Source organism: Micropterus salmoides, unplaced genomic scaffold (genome assembly GCF_014851395.1).
Source record: "Micropterus salmoides isolate LMB-PRFRI ecotype aquatic unplaced genomic scaffold, ASM1485139v1 Ms_hic_scaffold_12, whole genome shotgun sequence".
Taxonomy (NCBI): domain Eukaryota; kingdom Metazoa; phylum Chordata; class Actinopteri; order Centrarchiformes; family Centrarchidae; genus Micropterus; species Micropterus salmoides.
In genome coordinates, this window is record NW_024040263.1 from 35,583,371 (window position 1) to 35,598,974 (window position 15,604).

At 47.1% G+C, this 15,604-nt stretch overlaps 1 protein-coding gene across 3 annotated transcripts in view; it reads right to left on the bottom strand.

Moving 5' to 3' along the window:
- Positions 1 to 14,449, bottom strand: part of LOC119899874 (mitogen-activated protein kinase kinase kinase kinase 3-like) — a 51,315-nt gene extending 36,866 nt beyond the window's left edge. The window contains exons 1-3 of one of the 3 annotated variants that reach the window (XM_038714687.1): positions 13,979 to 14,449; positions 10,443 to 10,500; positions 1,479 to 1,569 (exon numbers count right to left, since the gene is read on the bottom strand). In XM_038714687.1, coding sequence (XP_038570615.1) covers positions 1,479 to 1,569; positions 10,443 to 10,500; positions 13,979 to 14,074 — 245 coding nt within the window. In that variant the 5' untranslated portion in view covers positions 14,075 to 14,449. The remainder of the gene's footprint in view (positions 1 to 1,478; positions 1,570 to 10,442; positions 10,501 to 13,978) is intronic. The other 2 variants (XM_038714689.1, XM_038714688.1) reach the window with 2 other exon arrangements.
- Between the last annotated feature and the right edge of the window lie 1,155 nt (positions 14,450 to 15,604).

The window sequence follows — 15,604 nt, forward strand, 5'->3', positions numbered from 1 at the left end:
CTGGCTGGTTTGGAGTCTGGTTGAGTCGTTGGTTAGTTTGGAGTCTGGTTGGTTAGTTTGGAGTCTGGTTGGTTAGTTTGGAGTCTGGTGGGGTGGTTGGTTAGTTTGAAGTCTGGTTAGTTGGTTTGGAGTCTGGTTGGTTGGTTGGTTTGGAGTCTGGTTGGGTAGTTTGAAGTCTGGTTGGTTGGTTTAGAGTCTTGTTGGTTGGTTGGTTTGGAGTCTGGTTGGTTGGTTAGTTTGGAGTCTGGTTGGGTAGTTTGAAGTCTGGTTGGTTGGTTTAGAGTCTTGTTGGTTGGTTGGTTTGGAGTCTGGTTGGTTAGTTTGGAGTCTGGTTGGTTTGGAGTTTGGTTAGTTGGTTTGGAGTCTGGTTGGGTGGTTGGTTAGTTTGGAGTCTGGTTGGTTGGTTGGTTGGTTAGTTTGGAGTCTAGTTGGTTAGTTTGGAATCTGGTTGTTTAGTTTGAAGTCTGGTTGGTTGGTTTAGAGTCTGGTTGGTTGGTTAGTTTGGAGTCTGGTTGGTTTGGAGTCTGGTTAGTTGGTTTGGAGTCTGGTTGGGTGGTTGGTTAGTTTGGAGTCTGGTTGGTTGGTTAGTTTGGAGTCTAGTTGGTTAGTTTGGAATCTGGTTGGTTAGTTTGAAGTCTGGTTGGTTGGTTTAGAGTCTGGTTGGTTGGTTGGTTTGGAGTCTGGTTGGTTGTTTTGGAGTCTGGTTGGCTGGTTTGGAGTCTGGTTGGCTGGTTTGGAGTCTGGTTGGCTGGTTTGGAGTCTGGTTTGTTAGTTTGCAGTCTGGTTGGTTGGTTGGTTTAGAGTCTGGTTGGTTGGCTGGTTTGGAGTCTGGTTGGTTGGTTGGTTAGTTTGAAGTCTGGTTAGTTGGTTTGGAGTCTGGTTAGTTGGCTGGTTTGGAGTCTGGTTGATTGGTTGGTCTGGAGTCTGGTTGGTTAGTTTGGAGTCTGGTTGGTTGGTTTGGAGTCTGGTTGGTTAGTTTGGAGTCTGGTTGGTTTGGAGTCTGGTTGGTTGGTTGGTTAGTTTGGAGTCTGGTTGGTTGGTTTAGAGTCTGGTTGGTTGGTTGGTTGGTTTGGAGTCTGGTTGGTTAGTTTGGAGTCTGGTTGGTTTGGAGTCTGGTTAGTTGGTTTGGAGTCTGGTTGGTTGTTTTGGAGTCTGGTTGGCTGGTTTGGAGTCTGGTTGGCTGGTTTGGAGTCTGGTTAGTTGGTTTGGAGTCTGGTTGGTTGTTTTGGAGTCTGGTTGGTTAGTTTGGAGTCTGGTTGGTTTGGAGTCTGGTTAGTTGGTTTGGAGTCTGGTTGGTTGTTTTGGAGTCTGGTTGGCTGGTTTGGAGTCTGGTTGGCTGGTTTGGAGTCTGGTTTGTTCGTTTGCAGTCTGGTTGGTTGGTTGGTTTGGAGTCTGGTTGGTTGGTTTAGAGTCTGGTTGGTTGGTTTAGAGTCTGGTTGGTTGGTTTGGAGACTGGTTGGCTGTTTTGTAGATGTTACCGGAGGTAGCTGCCGTAGTACGCCACAATGTTGGAGTGTTTACAGTCCTTCATCATGGTGATCTCCTGCTGCACCACAGCAAAGTCCTCACCTACAGACACACAGAGAAAACACAGAACTGAGTTCAGTTCTGAGCTCAGTACTCACAGTACATGAGTCTGAGTGGTCCCCTCCCACTTCACATCTCTATAGTAACTACATGGGACTCCATAGCAAGCACCTGATACTGACCCAATCAGCCAGGTGACCCTTCAGCTCCTTTCAGACGAATTCAAATGTCTGAAACTCTCTGATTGAATGATTTACAGCAATGCTCTCTGGGACTTCTGTAACCTCTGACCTTTTGTTTTTCTTTAACACATCAGACAGAAAACATGCAGTGACATGTGGAGCTGAAAGGTGATGCATTAATTAGTCAGTCCACAGAAAAATAAAACTTGGTTGACAATCGTGTCAGTCCTTTTTCCACCTTCACCAGTTCAGCTTCTCATTTCAGCTTTTCTCTGATTTATATCTCAGTAAACTTTTAGGGTTTGGGACTGTTGGTCGAACAAAACATCACACTGGAGTATTTTCTGATACTCCAGTGGTGCAGATTCTGTATAGACAAACCAATTCTCTGATCCATCAAGAAGCTGATGGGCTGATCAATTGATAATGAAAATGCATTTTGTTTGTTGTTTGTTGATGATCTACCGACTCTGCACCTGTCCAGCAGGTAAACTCTTACTCTTCTGCTCAGTATGCAGACGGAGTTGCAGGTGTTTCTGTTATTTTGTCCACAGCTGAATGTGCTCATCATGTCAGAGCTGAGAATAAAAGAGAACAAAGAGTCTTTGTTGTGGATCTTTGCTGCCGCAGGCTTCAGGCCTCATTAGAGCTCCACCGTCCTCCAGCTGATCAGAATAATAAACACAGGATTTATGTAACGTCTCGTTAAAACAGAAGCTCTGCTGTGAGCTGATGCTGGAGGAGAGCTCTCACTCTGCTGCTGGAAATCAGTTTTCCTCCCCGAGAAATAACAAAAACTCACAATGAAATTCAGGTTTTACCTCTGACAGCTGTAACTCTGACATCCAACTCTTCCACACCGAGCTCGTCCAACCTGTGTCCGTCAACGTCCACCATCCTCAAACATGGTCAACATACGGCGGTGGCAACAGGAACTTCCTGTCTCCTCCGACTCTGATGATCTGCTGTTACTAACAAATGTTTGTGATTCACAGAACAGATTCTGAACTCTGCAGTGATTTCAGATCAGAGACGTGTTTATTCCTGCAGCGACCAACCTCGACTGATTCTGTTAAAATCCTCCTGCAGGACAGAGACGGCTGCTGGATCAGCACCACACACCCCCATCAGTGACCAGCCTATCCTCAGGTCGACCTCTATACAACCAATCAGTCCCCACCTCAGGTCCACCTTTAGATGAGCCTCGCCTCTGGTCCACCTTAAAACCAGCCTTGCCTCCAGTCCACCTTTATACATCTAATCAGACTCAGTCACCACTTCAAGTCCACTTTAAAACACGCCTCTCCTCCTGTCCACCTTATACAACCAATCAGTCACCACCTCAGGTCCACTTTTAGACGAGCCTCGCCTCCGATCCACCTTAAAACAAGCTTCCCCTCCAATCCACCTTATACAACCAATCAGTCACCACCTCAGGTCCACCTTTAGATGAGCCTCGCCTCTGGTCCACCTTAAAACCAGCCTTGCCTCCAGTCCACCTTTATACATCTAATCAGACTCAGTCACCACTTCAAGTCCACTTTAAAACACGCCTCTCCTCCTGTCCACCTTATACAACCAATCAGTCACCACCTCAGGTCCACTTTTAGACGAGCCTCGCCTCCGATCCACCTTAAAACAAGCTTCCCCTCCAATCCACCTTATACAACCAATCAGTCACCACCTCAGGTCCACTTTTAGACGAGCCTCGCCTCCGATCCACCTTAAAACAAGCCTCCCCTCCAATCCACCTTATACAACCAATCAGTCACCACCACAGGTCCACTTTTAGACGAGCCTCGCCTCCGATCCACCTTAAAACAAGCCTCCCCTCCAATCCACCTTATACAACCAATCAGTCACCACCTCAGGTCCACTTTTAGACGAGCCTCGCCTCCGATCCACCTTAAAACAAGCCTCCCCTCCAATCCACCTTATACAACCAATCAGTCACCACCACAGGTCCACTTTTAGACGAGCCTCGCCTCCGATCCACCTTTATACATCTAATCAGACTCATTCAACACCTCAGGTCCCCCTTAAAACAAGCCTTGCCTCCAGTCCACCTTTAAACCAGCCTATCCTCCGGTCCACCTTTATACAACCAATCAGTCTCCACCTCCGGTCCACCTTACAACAATTGAAATACACAGTCACAAGTCAGACTGATCTCCTCCCGGCTCTCCAGAGGATGAACCAATTAGATTCAGTGGTTCTTAACCTGGGGGTCGGGACCCCCTGGGGGTCGCCACCTGGTCCCAGGAGGGTCGCGAGAATGCTACTATAGACACAAAAATAGGAAAAACAAAACCTTTAAAATAACTAGACGGACTACAGGTGCTGGTCATATAATTAGAATATCATCAAAAAGTTGATTTATTTCAGTAATTCCATTCAAAAAGTGAAACTTGTATAATGTATACATTCATTCCAAACAGACTGATATATTTCAAGTGTCCATTCCTTTTAATTTTGATGATTATAACTGACAACTAATGAAAACCCCAAAATCAGTATCTCAGAAAATTAGAATATTGTGAAAAGGTTCTATATTGAAGACACCTGGTGCCACACTCTAATCAGCTAATTAACTCAAAACACCTGCAAAGGCCTTTAAATGGTCTCTCAGTCTCGTTCTGTAGGCTACACAATCATGGGGAAGACTGCTGACTTGACAGCTGTCCAAAAGACGACCATCGACACCTTGCACAAGGAGGGCAAGACACAAAAGGTCATTGCTAAAGAGGCTGGCTGTTCACAGAGCTCTGTGTCCAAGCACATTAATAGAGAGGTGAAGGGAAGGAAAAGATGTGGTAGAAAAAAGTGTACAAGCAATAGGGATAACCGCACCCTGGAGAGGATTGTGAAACAAAACCCATTCAAAAATATATGCATGCAAGACATGGGTTTCAGCTGTCGCTTTCCTTATGTCAAGCCACTCCTGAACAAGACACAGCGTCAGAAGCGTCTCGCCTGGGCTAAAGACAAAAAGGACTGGACTGCTGCTGAGTGGTCCAAAGTTATGTTCTCTGATGAAAGTAAATTTTGCATTTCCTTTGGAAATCAAGGTCCCAGAGTCTGGAGGAAGAGAGGAGAGCCACAGAATCCACGTTTCTTGAAGTCCAGTGTAAAGTTTCCACAGTCAGTGATGGTTTGGGGTGCCATGTCATCTGCTGGTGTTGGTCCACTGTGTTTTCTGAGGTCCAAGGTCAACACAGCCGTCTACCAGGAAGTTTTAGAGCACTTCATGCTTCCTGCTGCTGACCAACTTTATGGAGATGCAGATTTCATTTTCCAACAGGACTTGACACCTGCACACAGTGCCAAAGCTACCAGTACCTGGTTTAAGGACCATGGTATCCCTGTTCTTAATTGGCCAGCAAACTGGCCTGACCTTAACCCTATAGAAAATCTATGAGGTATTGTGAAGAGGAAGATGCGATACGCCAGACCCAACAATGCAGAAGAGCTGAAGGCCACTATCAGAGCAACCTGGGCTCTCATAACACCTGAGCAGTGCCACAGACTGATGGACTCCATGCCACGCCGCATGATGTACTGCGGTAAGCGTGTCGACTCATTTCTGTTTCCGGTGCTTGTGTGTTGGTACCGTGTGGTGCTGCTCTCGCTAAATACCAGCTACATTTGTTAGATTACAGCAGCCAACTGTCTGCTAAACACTTATTCTTTACAGTAATTTTGCCTAAGCACTCACAGTTCTTTCCATCTTTTAGTGACTGCTGTTCAATCTCATAGTTGTTCTAAAGTTTTGGTAGCTGACGCTACAGTAATTTAGCTTAGCCGTTAGCGACTTTAGCTTAGCAGCTAGCGATGGCTTCTCCTTCTCCCTCTCTCTCTCCCACTTTCTCCTGCTCGGTGTGTCAGCTGTTCAGTTACTCCTCTGCCTCCTTTAGCGGTAATGGTACATGTAATAAGTGTAGTTTATTTATAGACATGGAGACGAGACTCAGTGATTTAGAAGTCCGGCTCCGCACCTTGGTAGATCAGTCTTTAGCTACTGTAGCTAGCCAGTCCCCGGTAGTCTGTGCGGAACGGCCTGAGTTAGCCTCTGGTAGCCGTCCCCCGGAATCTCCTGAGCAGCCAGGAAAGGGGGGGGGCTGGGTGACTGTCCGAAGGAGGGATAGTCGTAAGCATTCAAAGTCCACGGGGCACCATCAACCTGTTCACGTTTCTAACAGATTTTCCCCACTCAGCGACACACCCGCTGAGAAACCAACTCTGATCATTGGCAGCTTCATTTTGAGAAACGTGAAGTTAGCGAAGCCAGCGGCCATAGTTAAGTGCATCCCTGGGGCCAGAGCGGGCAACACTGAGTCTTATTTGAAACTGCTGGCTAAGGATAAACGTAAATACAGTAAGACTGTTATTCACGTCAGCGGTCAATCGGAGGTCACTAAGATTAATGTTGAGTCGGTGTGTACATATGCAAAAACAATGTCGGACACCGTAGTTTTCTCTGGACCCCTGCCAAATCTGACCAGTGATGACATGTATAGCCGTATGTCGTCATTCCGCCGCTGGTTGTCGAGGTGGTGTCCAGCAAACAATGTGGGCTTTGTAGATCATTGGCAGACTTTCTGGGGAAGACCTGGTCTGATCCGGAGAGACGGCATCCATCTCAAGGAGCAGCTCTCATTTCTAGAAATCTGGCCAAGTTTATTAGTGGACCAGTCCTATTTATCAGATCGATTTCAGTTTGTACATGTTAACGATGAGTCCTCCATGCACGCCAAAGTTAGTCATGGAGTTCCTCAAGGATCTGTCCTCGGACCAATCCTTGTCCAATCCTTGTCCAATCCAATCCCACTTTATATATGCTTCCTTTAGGCAATATTATCAGGAAATATTCCACAAGCTTTCATTGTTATGCAGATGATACTCAGTTATATCTTTCGATCAAACCAGATGAAACTCATCAGTTAGCTAAACTTCAAATGTGCCTTCAGGATGTTAAAACCTGGATGACCTGTAATTTTCTAATGTTAAACTTAGATAAAACTGAATTTATTGTTCTGGGGCCTAAGCACCTCCTTGACGCATTATCTAAAGATATAGTTTCCCTTGATGGCATCGCCCTGGCCTCCAGCACCACTGTGAGGAATCTTGGAGTTATCTTTGATCAGGACATGTCATTTAAGTCTCACATTAAGCAAATTTCAAGGACCGCCTTTTTTCACCTACGTAATATTGCGAAAATCAGGAACATCCTGTCTAAAAATGATGCAGAAAAACTAGTCCATGCATTTGTTACTTCTAGGCTGGATTACTGCAATTCCTTATTATCAGGCTGCTCGAAAAAGTCCATTAAGACTCTTCAGCTGATCCAGAATGCTGCAGCTCGTGTTCTGACAGGAACCAGGAAAAGAGATCATATTTCTCCTGTCTTAGCTTCTTTGCATTGGCTTCCAGTAAAATCCAGAATAGAATTTAAAATCATTCTTCTTACCTACAAAGCTCTTAATGGTCAGGCACCATCTTATCTTAAAGAGCTCATAGTACCTTACTACCCCACCAGAGCACTGCGCTCCCAGAATGCAGGGTTACTTGTGGTTCCTAGAGTCTCCAAAAGTAGACTAGGAACCAGGTTCCAGTTTGGGTTCAGGAGGCAGACACCATCTCCACATTTAAGAGTAGGCTTAAGACTTTCCTCTTTGATAAAGCTTATAGTTAGGGCTGGCTCAGGTGAGTCCTGAACCATCCCTTAGTTATGCTGCTATAGGCCTAGACTGCCGGGGGATTTCCCATGATGCACTGAGCTCCTCTCTCCTCTACTTTCTCTCCCTCTGTATGGAACCTCATCCCATTATTGCATGTTACTAACACAACTTCTCCCCTTTCCGGTAGTCTTGTGCTTTTTCGTCCCTCTCCTCTCTCCTCCTATCACTTCCTGCAGGTGTTTCTGGCTCTGGAGCTATGGAGTCTGAATCTGTGGTTGCGGGTCACCTGCTGCCCCCGTGTTCCTGCTCGACACCCTCTGTTGCAACGACTATTGTTACTAGTCTTATTATTGTTATTATAATCTTTAACATTACGATTGCTATCATTGCCTCCCCCCCCCCCCCCTTCACCCCCAACCGGTGGAGGCAGATGGCCGCCCACCCTGAGTCATGGCTCTGCTCGAGGTTTCTGCCTCTTAAAGGAAGTTTTTCCTTGCCTCTGTCTCCTAGTGCTGCTCTTGGTGGGAACTGTTGGGCTTCTGTAAATATCATCACAGAATACGGTCTAGACCTGCTCTTTATGAAAAGCGCTGTGAGATAACTGTTGTTGTGGTTTGGCACTACATAAATAAAATTGAATTGAAAAACCTGTATAGTTGTGAGTGGAATCACCTTGGGTGTAAATAGTTTCCACGGGTTAATCCAGTAGGTGGAGGTGATGCCAACCGCCATGAAACACCAAAGAAGTAAAAGAATGAAAAAAAGTCCCATAAGTGAGTAGGATGGAGGTGTATGTGTTGGGGGAGGGGGGTCGCGAAATATTTTCAACCTCAAAAAGGGTTCGGACTGCCAGAAAGGGTAAGAACCACTGCATTAGATGTTAATAGGTGGGTTTGACTTCATGCTGCGCAGTGCTGACTTAACGTGATGCATGCTGGACTTAAAATAAGGCAAGCTGGTTAGAAATTGTGTCCGACTTTCACCGGCGCTGCAAAACGTCACCATGTCACATGACATTAAAACCTTGCGGGGGCAAGCCAGATGCAGGCGCCGATTCCGGCGGCCGCAGTTGCTTTTCCACGGCTGCACCAAGTTGGAACAACACTATTGCCTGGTCATCAGTCATTGATTTCAGCTCACAGTAAGCTCGCGTAGGTAGAATGTATCCGACTTGACGGCGTTTTTATTCCCCGCCCCTGCAGTCACCTGCAGCACACGTTAGACCAAGTCAGCCGCCGTCATCTCGATGATCAGGATGCTGTTTGTAATGCAGCCTGCAGGGGGCGCTGCGTGCAGGGCTTAATGAAAATATCAGTGTCCTCATAAAGACAGTGATACAGCAGGATGCTCTGAGACTGTGTGTGTGTTAACCTGCAGAATGATAAACACCTGATCAGTATTCACTGGATATATATCACACACCCACATACAGTAACACAGTTCTGCAGTTGTCTTCATTAGTTTCTATAGCCTGATCATCAAATGGGGAGCCTCAGGATACACACAGTAACACACACACACAGTGCGATGCAGCTGGACCCCCTGCAGACTGCTGCAGTCTGCCTGCACTGATTAATGAGGAGGATGAAGATGATGAAGAGCTGCATCACTGAAGTGAAAACGTCTCAATCATCTGTCAAAACTAACCTACTACGTCTTCAGGAAGTCACCGCAACAACAATGTAACTTCACAAGAGACAGAAAGCTGAAGAGACCTGACAACACGTTGATTCACTGCAGTGGGTACAGTGGGGCTCGCAGTGCATTGTGGGAAGATAATTGCATGTCATGTGATGCAGTGGTGATTGACTGCAGTGGGTACAGTGGGGCACGCAGTGCATTGTGGGAAGATAATTGCATGTGATGTGATGTGATGCAGTGGTGATTGACTGCAGTGGGTACAGTGGGGCTCGCAGTGCATTGTGGGAAGATAATTGCATGTCATGTGATGCAGTGGTGATTGACTGCAGTGGGTACACAGTGGGGCTCGCAGTGCATTGTGGGAAGATAATTGCATGTGATGTGATGCAGTGGTGATTGACTGCAGTGGGTACACAGTGGGGCTCGCAGTGCATTGTGGGAAGATAATTGCATGTGATGTGATGCAGTGGTGATTGACTGCAGTGGGTACAGTGGGGCTCGCAGTGCATTGTGGGAAGATAATTGCATGTGATATGAAGCTATGCAGTGGTGATTGACTGCAGTGGGTACAGTGGGGCACGCAGTGCATTGTGGGAAGATAATGGCCCGTGATGTGATGCAGTGGTGATTCACTGCAGTGGGTACAGTGGGGCTCGCAGTGCATTGTGGGAAGATAATTGCATGTGATGTGATGCAGTGGTGATTGACTGCAGTGGGTACAGTGGGGCACGCAGTGCATTGTGGGAAGATAATTGCATGTGATGTGATGCAGTGGTGATTGACTGCAGTGGGTACAGTGGGGCTCGCAGTGCATTGTGGGAAGATAATTGCATGAGATATGAAGTGATGCAGTGGTGATTGACTGCAGTGGGTACATTGGAGCACGCAGTGCATTGTGGGAAGATAATTGCATGTGATGTGATGCAGTGGTGAGTGACTGCAGTGGGTACAGTGGGGCTCGCAGTGCATTGTGGGAAGATAATTGCCTGTGATGTGATGCAGTGGTGATTGACTGCAGTGGGTACAGTGGGGCTCGCAGTGCATTGTGGGAAGATAATTGCATGTGATATGAAGCGATGCAGTGGTGATTGACTGCAGTGGGTACAGTGGGGCTCGCAGTGCATTGTGGGAAGATAATTGCATGTGATGTGATGCAGTGGTGATTGACTGCAGTGGGTACATTGGAGCACGCAGTGCATTGTGGGAAGATAATGGCCCGTGATGTGATGCAGTGGTGAGTGACTGCAGTGGGTACAGTGGGGCTCGCAGTGCATTGTGGGAAGATAATTGCCTGTGATGTGATGCAGTGGTGATTGACTGCAGTGGGTACAGTGGGGCTCGCAGTGCATTGTGGGAAGATAATGGCGCGTGATGTGACGGCAGGATGAACAGATTTTGCTGCTTTGATTCCTACCAGGCTCCAGCTTGATGACCTTGATGGCGGCCAGCTCTCCGGTGCCGACGCTCCTCGCCTGCCGACAGACAGAGATCGTTTCTTAATCATCAACATTCAACATTTCTTAATGTTTGTTCTCATGTTCCAAAGGTTCTGCAAAATGAGCTGCTCATAATAAACTTACATTTTATTAAACACAGGATCCGAAGCAGCAGCCATCAATTCATGCACACGCCCTCAGAGCTCTGTGTGTGTGTGTGTGTGTTACTGTGAGTGTGTGAGTGTGTGTGTGTGTGTTACTGTGTGTGTGTGTGTGTTACTGTGTGTGTGTGTGTGTGTGTTACTGTGTGTGTGTGTTGGCTCAACACAGTTCACTTCTTGTCACCACTGATCAATAAGATAATTATTAACGTGGATTCACCTTCCCTCAGCCTCACAGCCTCACAGCCTCACAGCCCAGTTACTCTTCCTGTCTGACCCACTGCTCACGTTCATGCTGTTGAAACCTCAGCGTGTTCAGATCGACCTCTCGTCTCTCTGCACTCCTGCTGCGCTGCTAACCTGCAGTACTTTACAGTACTGGATCTGATCTCTCAGGCTCCAGGTTTTGACCTGCCATCAGTTCAGTCCAACGGAGACAGTGTGGAGCAAGAGTTTATTAATGAAAAGCGTGCCTGAGTACTTGAGGGTTCCTGCAGTATCACAGTATCTCTTTGTGTTTCTACAGAAGGAACCTGCATGAGGCTTCTCATGTCTCTGCAGGGCCAGAAGAAGGTGACGGTGTCTGGAGGGACCGGAGGACCTGATGGAGGACAGGCTGCGCCCCATCGATCCTCCTCCGGCCTGACCTCCATCATCGCGCCGCTTCAGCACTTCAACACAGCAATGATATTCACACCTCTGAGCACACAGCCGCTCCCCAACTGAGCGGTAATTAAAACACGACCCTCTGGAAGGTGAAGCAGCAGCGTCCTGACGGTGGGTCGATACGAGCTGATGGAGCTTCGGGACGACAATCAATAACTCCTGACTAACAATGCTAATGACACGCACGCAGCGGGCCAGAGCAGAGGATCGTGGGAAACGGCCCACCCAGGTATTGATCAGTGAAGGGTGAGGGGGCGGAGTGTGTGTTGAATCACTGATGAGCTCACTGTCAGACTATGACATCACGCCGGCGTCACGCTGAGTTAACGCGGAGATCAGATCCACTCTCTCTGAGTTCTGACCCGGATCGTGTTTCACACACAAACCAAGAGAACCTAGTTCAGCTTTATTTATACAGCACCAGCAACACTTTCCAGACCGAGCAGATCCAGACTGAACACTCTGTAATATGAGACCCAACAGGCCACAGAGGCCAGGAACCTGGAGCAGAACCGGGACAGCACAAGACCACCAGAGAGGTGAGCAGTGGAGTTAGTAAGATGCATTAATACAGATGAAGAGAGAGAGGATCTCAGTGCATCATGGGAAGAGTTCTGGCAGCAAACATAAACTCATGAATGGTTCAGGATTCACTGAAGGCCGAAGGAACAGTTCTGATCATGAACAGAACCAACGTTAGTAAATCCACCACATGTTATGAGTCATCTTGACTAAGGGAGGAGCTGAACTGACGGATTCTTCTGCTGTTTTTATCATTAGTAGACCTGCCGAATGTCAACTTCCTGTCATGTGATGCTGATACTCTGAACTAAAGCTGAACCAATGAGACGATCAACAGGGGATGAGCTCAGAGCGATGGCGCTTGTTTCCACCTCCAGCACCGGCGCTTTCGACCACCAGGAGGATCAGGGTTAACCAGTCGGTACCGTTATACATCCTCCATCATGCTGATCGGTCTGCGTTCACACGTCCTACTGCTGCTGCACGCGTCCAGAACCAGAACCCACAAACGAGCAGCTCATTTTAGTTGTGTATTTCTCTGTAATGAGCTCAGCGTTAACACTACTAGTGACACCGTCCAGGGAAACCCGGGGCAGCTCCAGTCCTTCTAGTCCCAGTTTCTCTGATCAGTAACCGGATCCTGTTTATAGACTGAAATAAATGATAAACTGACCAGCTACTGATTGATACTGAAAAGGATCAATAGCTGTAGGCAGCAAACAGTCACCAGCGTCCTGCCAATCAGATGTCAAAGTCAAGGTGGGAGACTCCAGGGTGACCACGGAGGTTCTGGGGGGGTCGTGTTACAGGAAGCAGCAGAGCCCAGCAGGGACGCTGCTGAATTATTGATCAACTTAATGGACAAACTTTCAGTTTTTTCTGCCGTCACACTGAGTTTTGACTCCGTGAGGACGAGAGACGCAGTCACCTGAGATTTCCCATGAGGCCGCAGTCACCGGGACGCCAAGGATACACAACAAACCTCATCCTGGCCCACAGAGAGGGAGAGAGACCTCACTCCTCTGCTGACAGGGAGAACAGTCATCTCGTCACGCCACAAACTGAGAAGAACCTCAGAGCTCAGACCGAGAGAGAAAATAAACCTCTGTCGATGTTTGTGTCAAATAATAAATGATTGTTGTTGTTCCTCGGCAGGAGTTGTTACTGCTCGTCAAAAAGCAGAACCAAGTTTTAACGTAAATTTTGTTTTTAGTTTGTTTTCTCTTTTCTTAATTTCATTTTATTGTTTATTATGTATATTTTATTATTCATGTGACTTTCAGCTTCGGCAACAAACACCATCCCAATAACTGAATTTAACTGAACTGACAGACTCTTCGTTTCTCCTGAACCATGTTTACACGTAGTTTGACCTCATGACGTTTTCCATTGAGGTCAAGGAAAGGTGGTTAGGAAAGGAGATTTTTTTGACTTTTGAGACACAGCCCTAGACTGCTGGGGGATTTCCCATGATGCTCTGTGATGATGCTCTGTGATGATGATCTGTGGGCTGTGGATCTGTTGGGTCTGGAGCTGTGGGGTCTGGATCTGGGGGGGTCTGGAGCTGTGGGGTCTGGAGCTGTGGGGTCTGGATCTGGGGGGGTCTGGAGCTGTGGGGTCTGGAGCTGTGGGGTCTGGATCTGGGGGGGTCTGGAGCTGTGGGGTCTGGAGCTGTGGGGTCTGGATCTGGGGGGGTCTGGATCTGGGGGGGTCTGGAGCTGTGGGGTCTGGAGCTGTGGGGTCTGGAGCTGTGGGGTCTGGATCTGGGGGGGTCTGGAGCTGTGGGGTCTGGATCTGGGGGGGTCTGGAGCTGCTCTACACCCTCTGTTATTCTTATTAGACCTATAATTAATTTTCAGTGATGTCTGGCGTTGCCCCCCCAGACCAGGTTCTGCTCCAGGTTTCTACCTGTTAACAGGAGTTCTCCTTGCCGGTGTGGCCCGGTGCTGCTCGTGGTTGAAACTGGGTCCAACTGGATCTGGACCTGCTCTCTAACCTCTGTCATCTCAATAAAACTGAACCTAAAAATCAGTTTGTTTACCTGATCTGACGTCACCTCTAAACCACCTCCTCCACCCGCGCGCACACCTGTACCTGCAGCCCGGTTCCGAGCTGACCTGCTGCTAAGCTAACGCAGAGTCGGTCTGTGACGTCGCTGTCCCCACCTTGAAGACGTCGCCGTACGTCCCGCTGCCGACCCGCTGGATCAGCTGGAAGTCCTCCTGCGGGTTCCTGCGGGAGATGTCCGGGCAGCAGCTCATCTTCCCGGCTGTTCAGACCGAAACGAGCCGGAGACTCCGACCCAGACGGACCCTCTGAGCCGGACTAGCAGACACACAACAGACGCCGTCAACACAACTTGCTTCTTCCGCGAACACGGCGCATGCGTACTGTGCATCGCAGGGAGGCTGGAGATGCCTTCAGGGGCAGTGGAACAAATGAGAATTTAAACCACATGAAGCATCAAACTGCGGGACACAGCGGCGGGAACAATAATCAGGAGATGATCCTACAGTTTTTAATTTCACACACCGATGGTTGATGAAGGATTTGCTTTCTTTCTTTGAAATAAGATTTCCATGGCTTCAGCACTTATTGATCATCTTAAATGTAGATTTTATAGTTTTTATTTAATAACATTGTGATTTTTTTTAACAAAGATTAATTTTACTTTCGGTTATTCTGTTAATTTATTTTGATAAGGTGATTAATTGTATTTAAAATGTCAGAAAGTAGTAAAAATGTTCATCACAGTTTCGTTTTCAAATGTCCAGTTTGTCTAAGAAACAGCTGACGGATGGAGATTTTATTTGATCCACCAGGGTCTGCAATGACTTTGCCTCCTTCTTCACAGACAAAATTCAAACAATTAGACAAGCAATCAGTGCCTCCATGCCAGTAACAGGATATGTCTTGTCCCTGTGTCCACTCAAAAACAATTCATATAGCATGAGACAATTTGATTCTATTAACCATAAAAACCTGGAGGACATAACATCTGAAATCCTCCTCATGCTGCCTTGATATTCAGCCAACAGGTTCTTTCAAATATGTGTCTAAATGCACGGCCTCAGATTTACTACAAATTGTCAACATGTTTCTCCTCTCAGGTTTTTTCCCACAGGCCCTGAAAACTGCAGTCATTAAGCCACTCTTAAAAAAGAGCAATCTAGACAGTTCACTAAAGAGCAATTATAGGCCCATATCAAATCATGTTTTTCAACAGCTTAGTGCTTTCTTGACACTAAATAACTGTTTTGATGTCTTCCAGTCAGGTTTTCGACCACACCACAGCACTAAGACGGCTCTTGTTAAGGTCTTCAATGACATCCATTTAAACACTGACAGTGGCAGAATTTCAGTCTTAGTATCATTGGATCTCAGTGCTGCATTCGACACGGTGGACCACAACATGTTACTAGACAGACTTGAAAACTGGGTTGGACTTTCTGGCACAGTACTAAAATGATTTGAATCCTACTTAAAGGACAGGGACTACTTTGTGTCTATAGGTAATCACACATCCCAGCTGACAAAAATGACGTGGAGTTCCCCAAGGCTCCATTCTGGGGCCTCTTTTGTTTAATATTTACATGCTTCCACTGGCTCAGATTATGAAAAACAACAAAATATGTTACCATAATTATGCATATGACACACAGATTTACATAACCATTTCACCAGGGGACTATGATTCCATACAGGCGCTGAGTAACTGTATTGAGCAGGTCGATGATTGGATGTGCCAGAATTTTCTTCACTTGAACAAAGATAAAACTGAAGTTCAAATC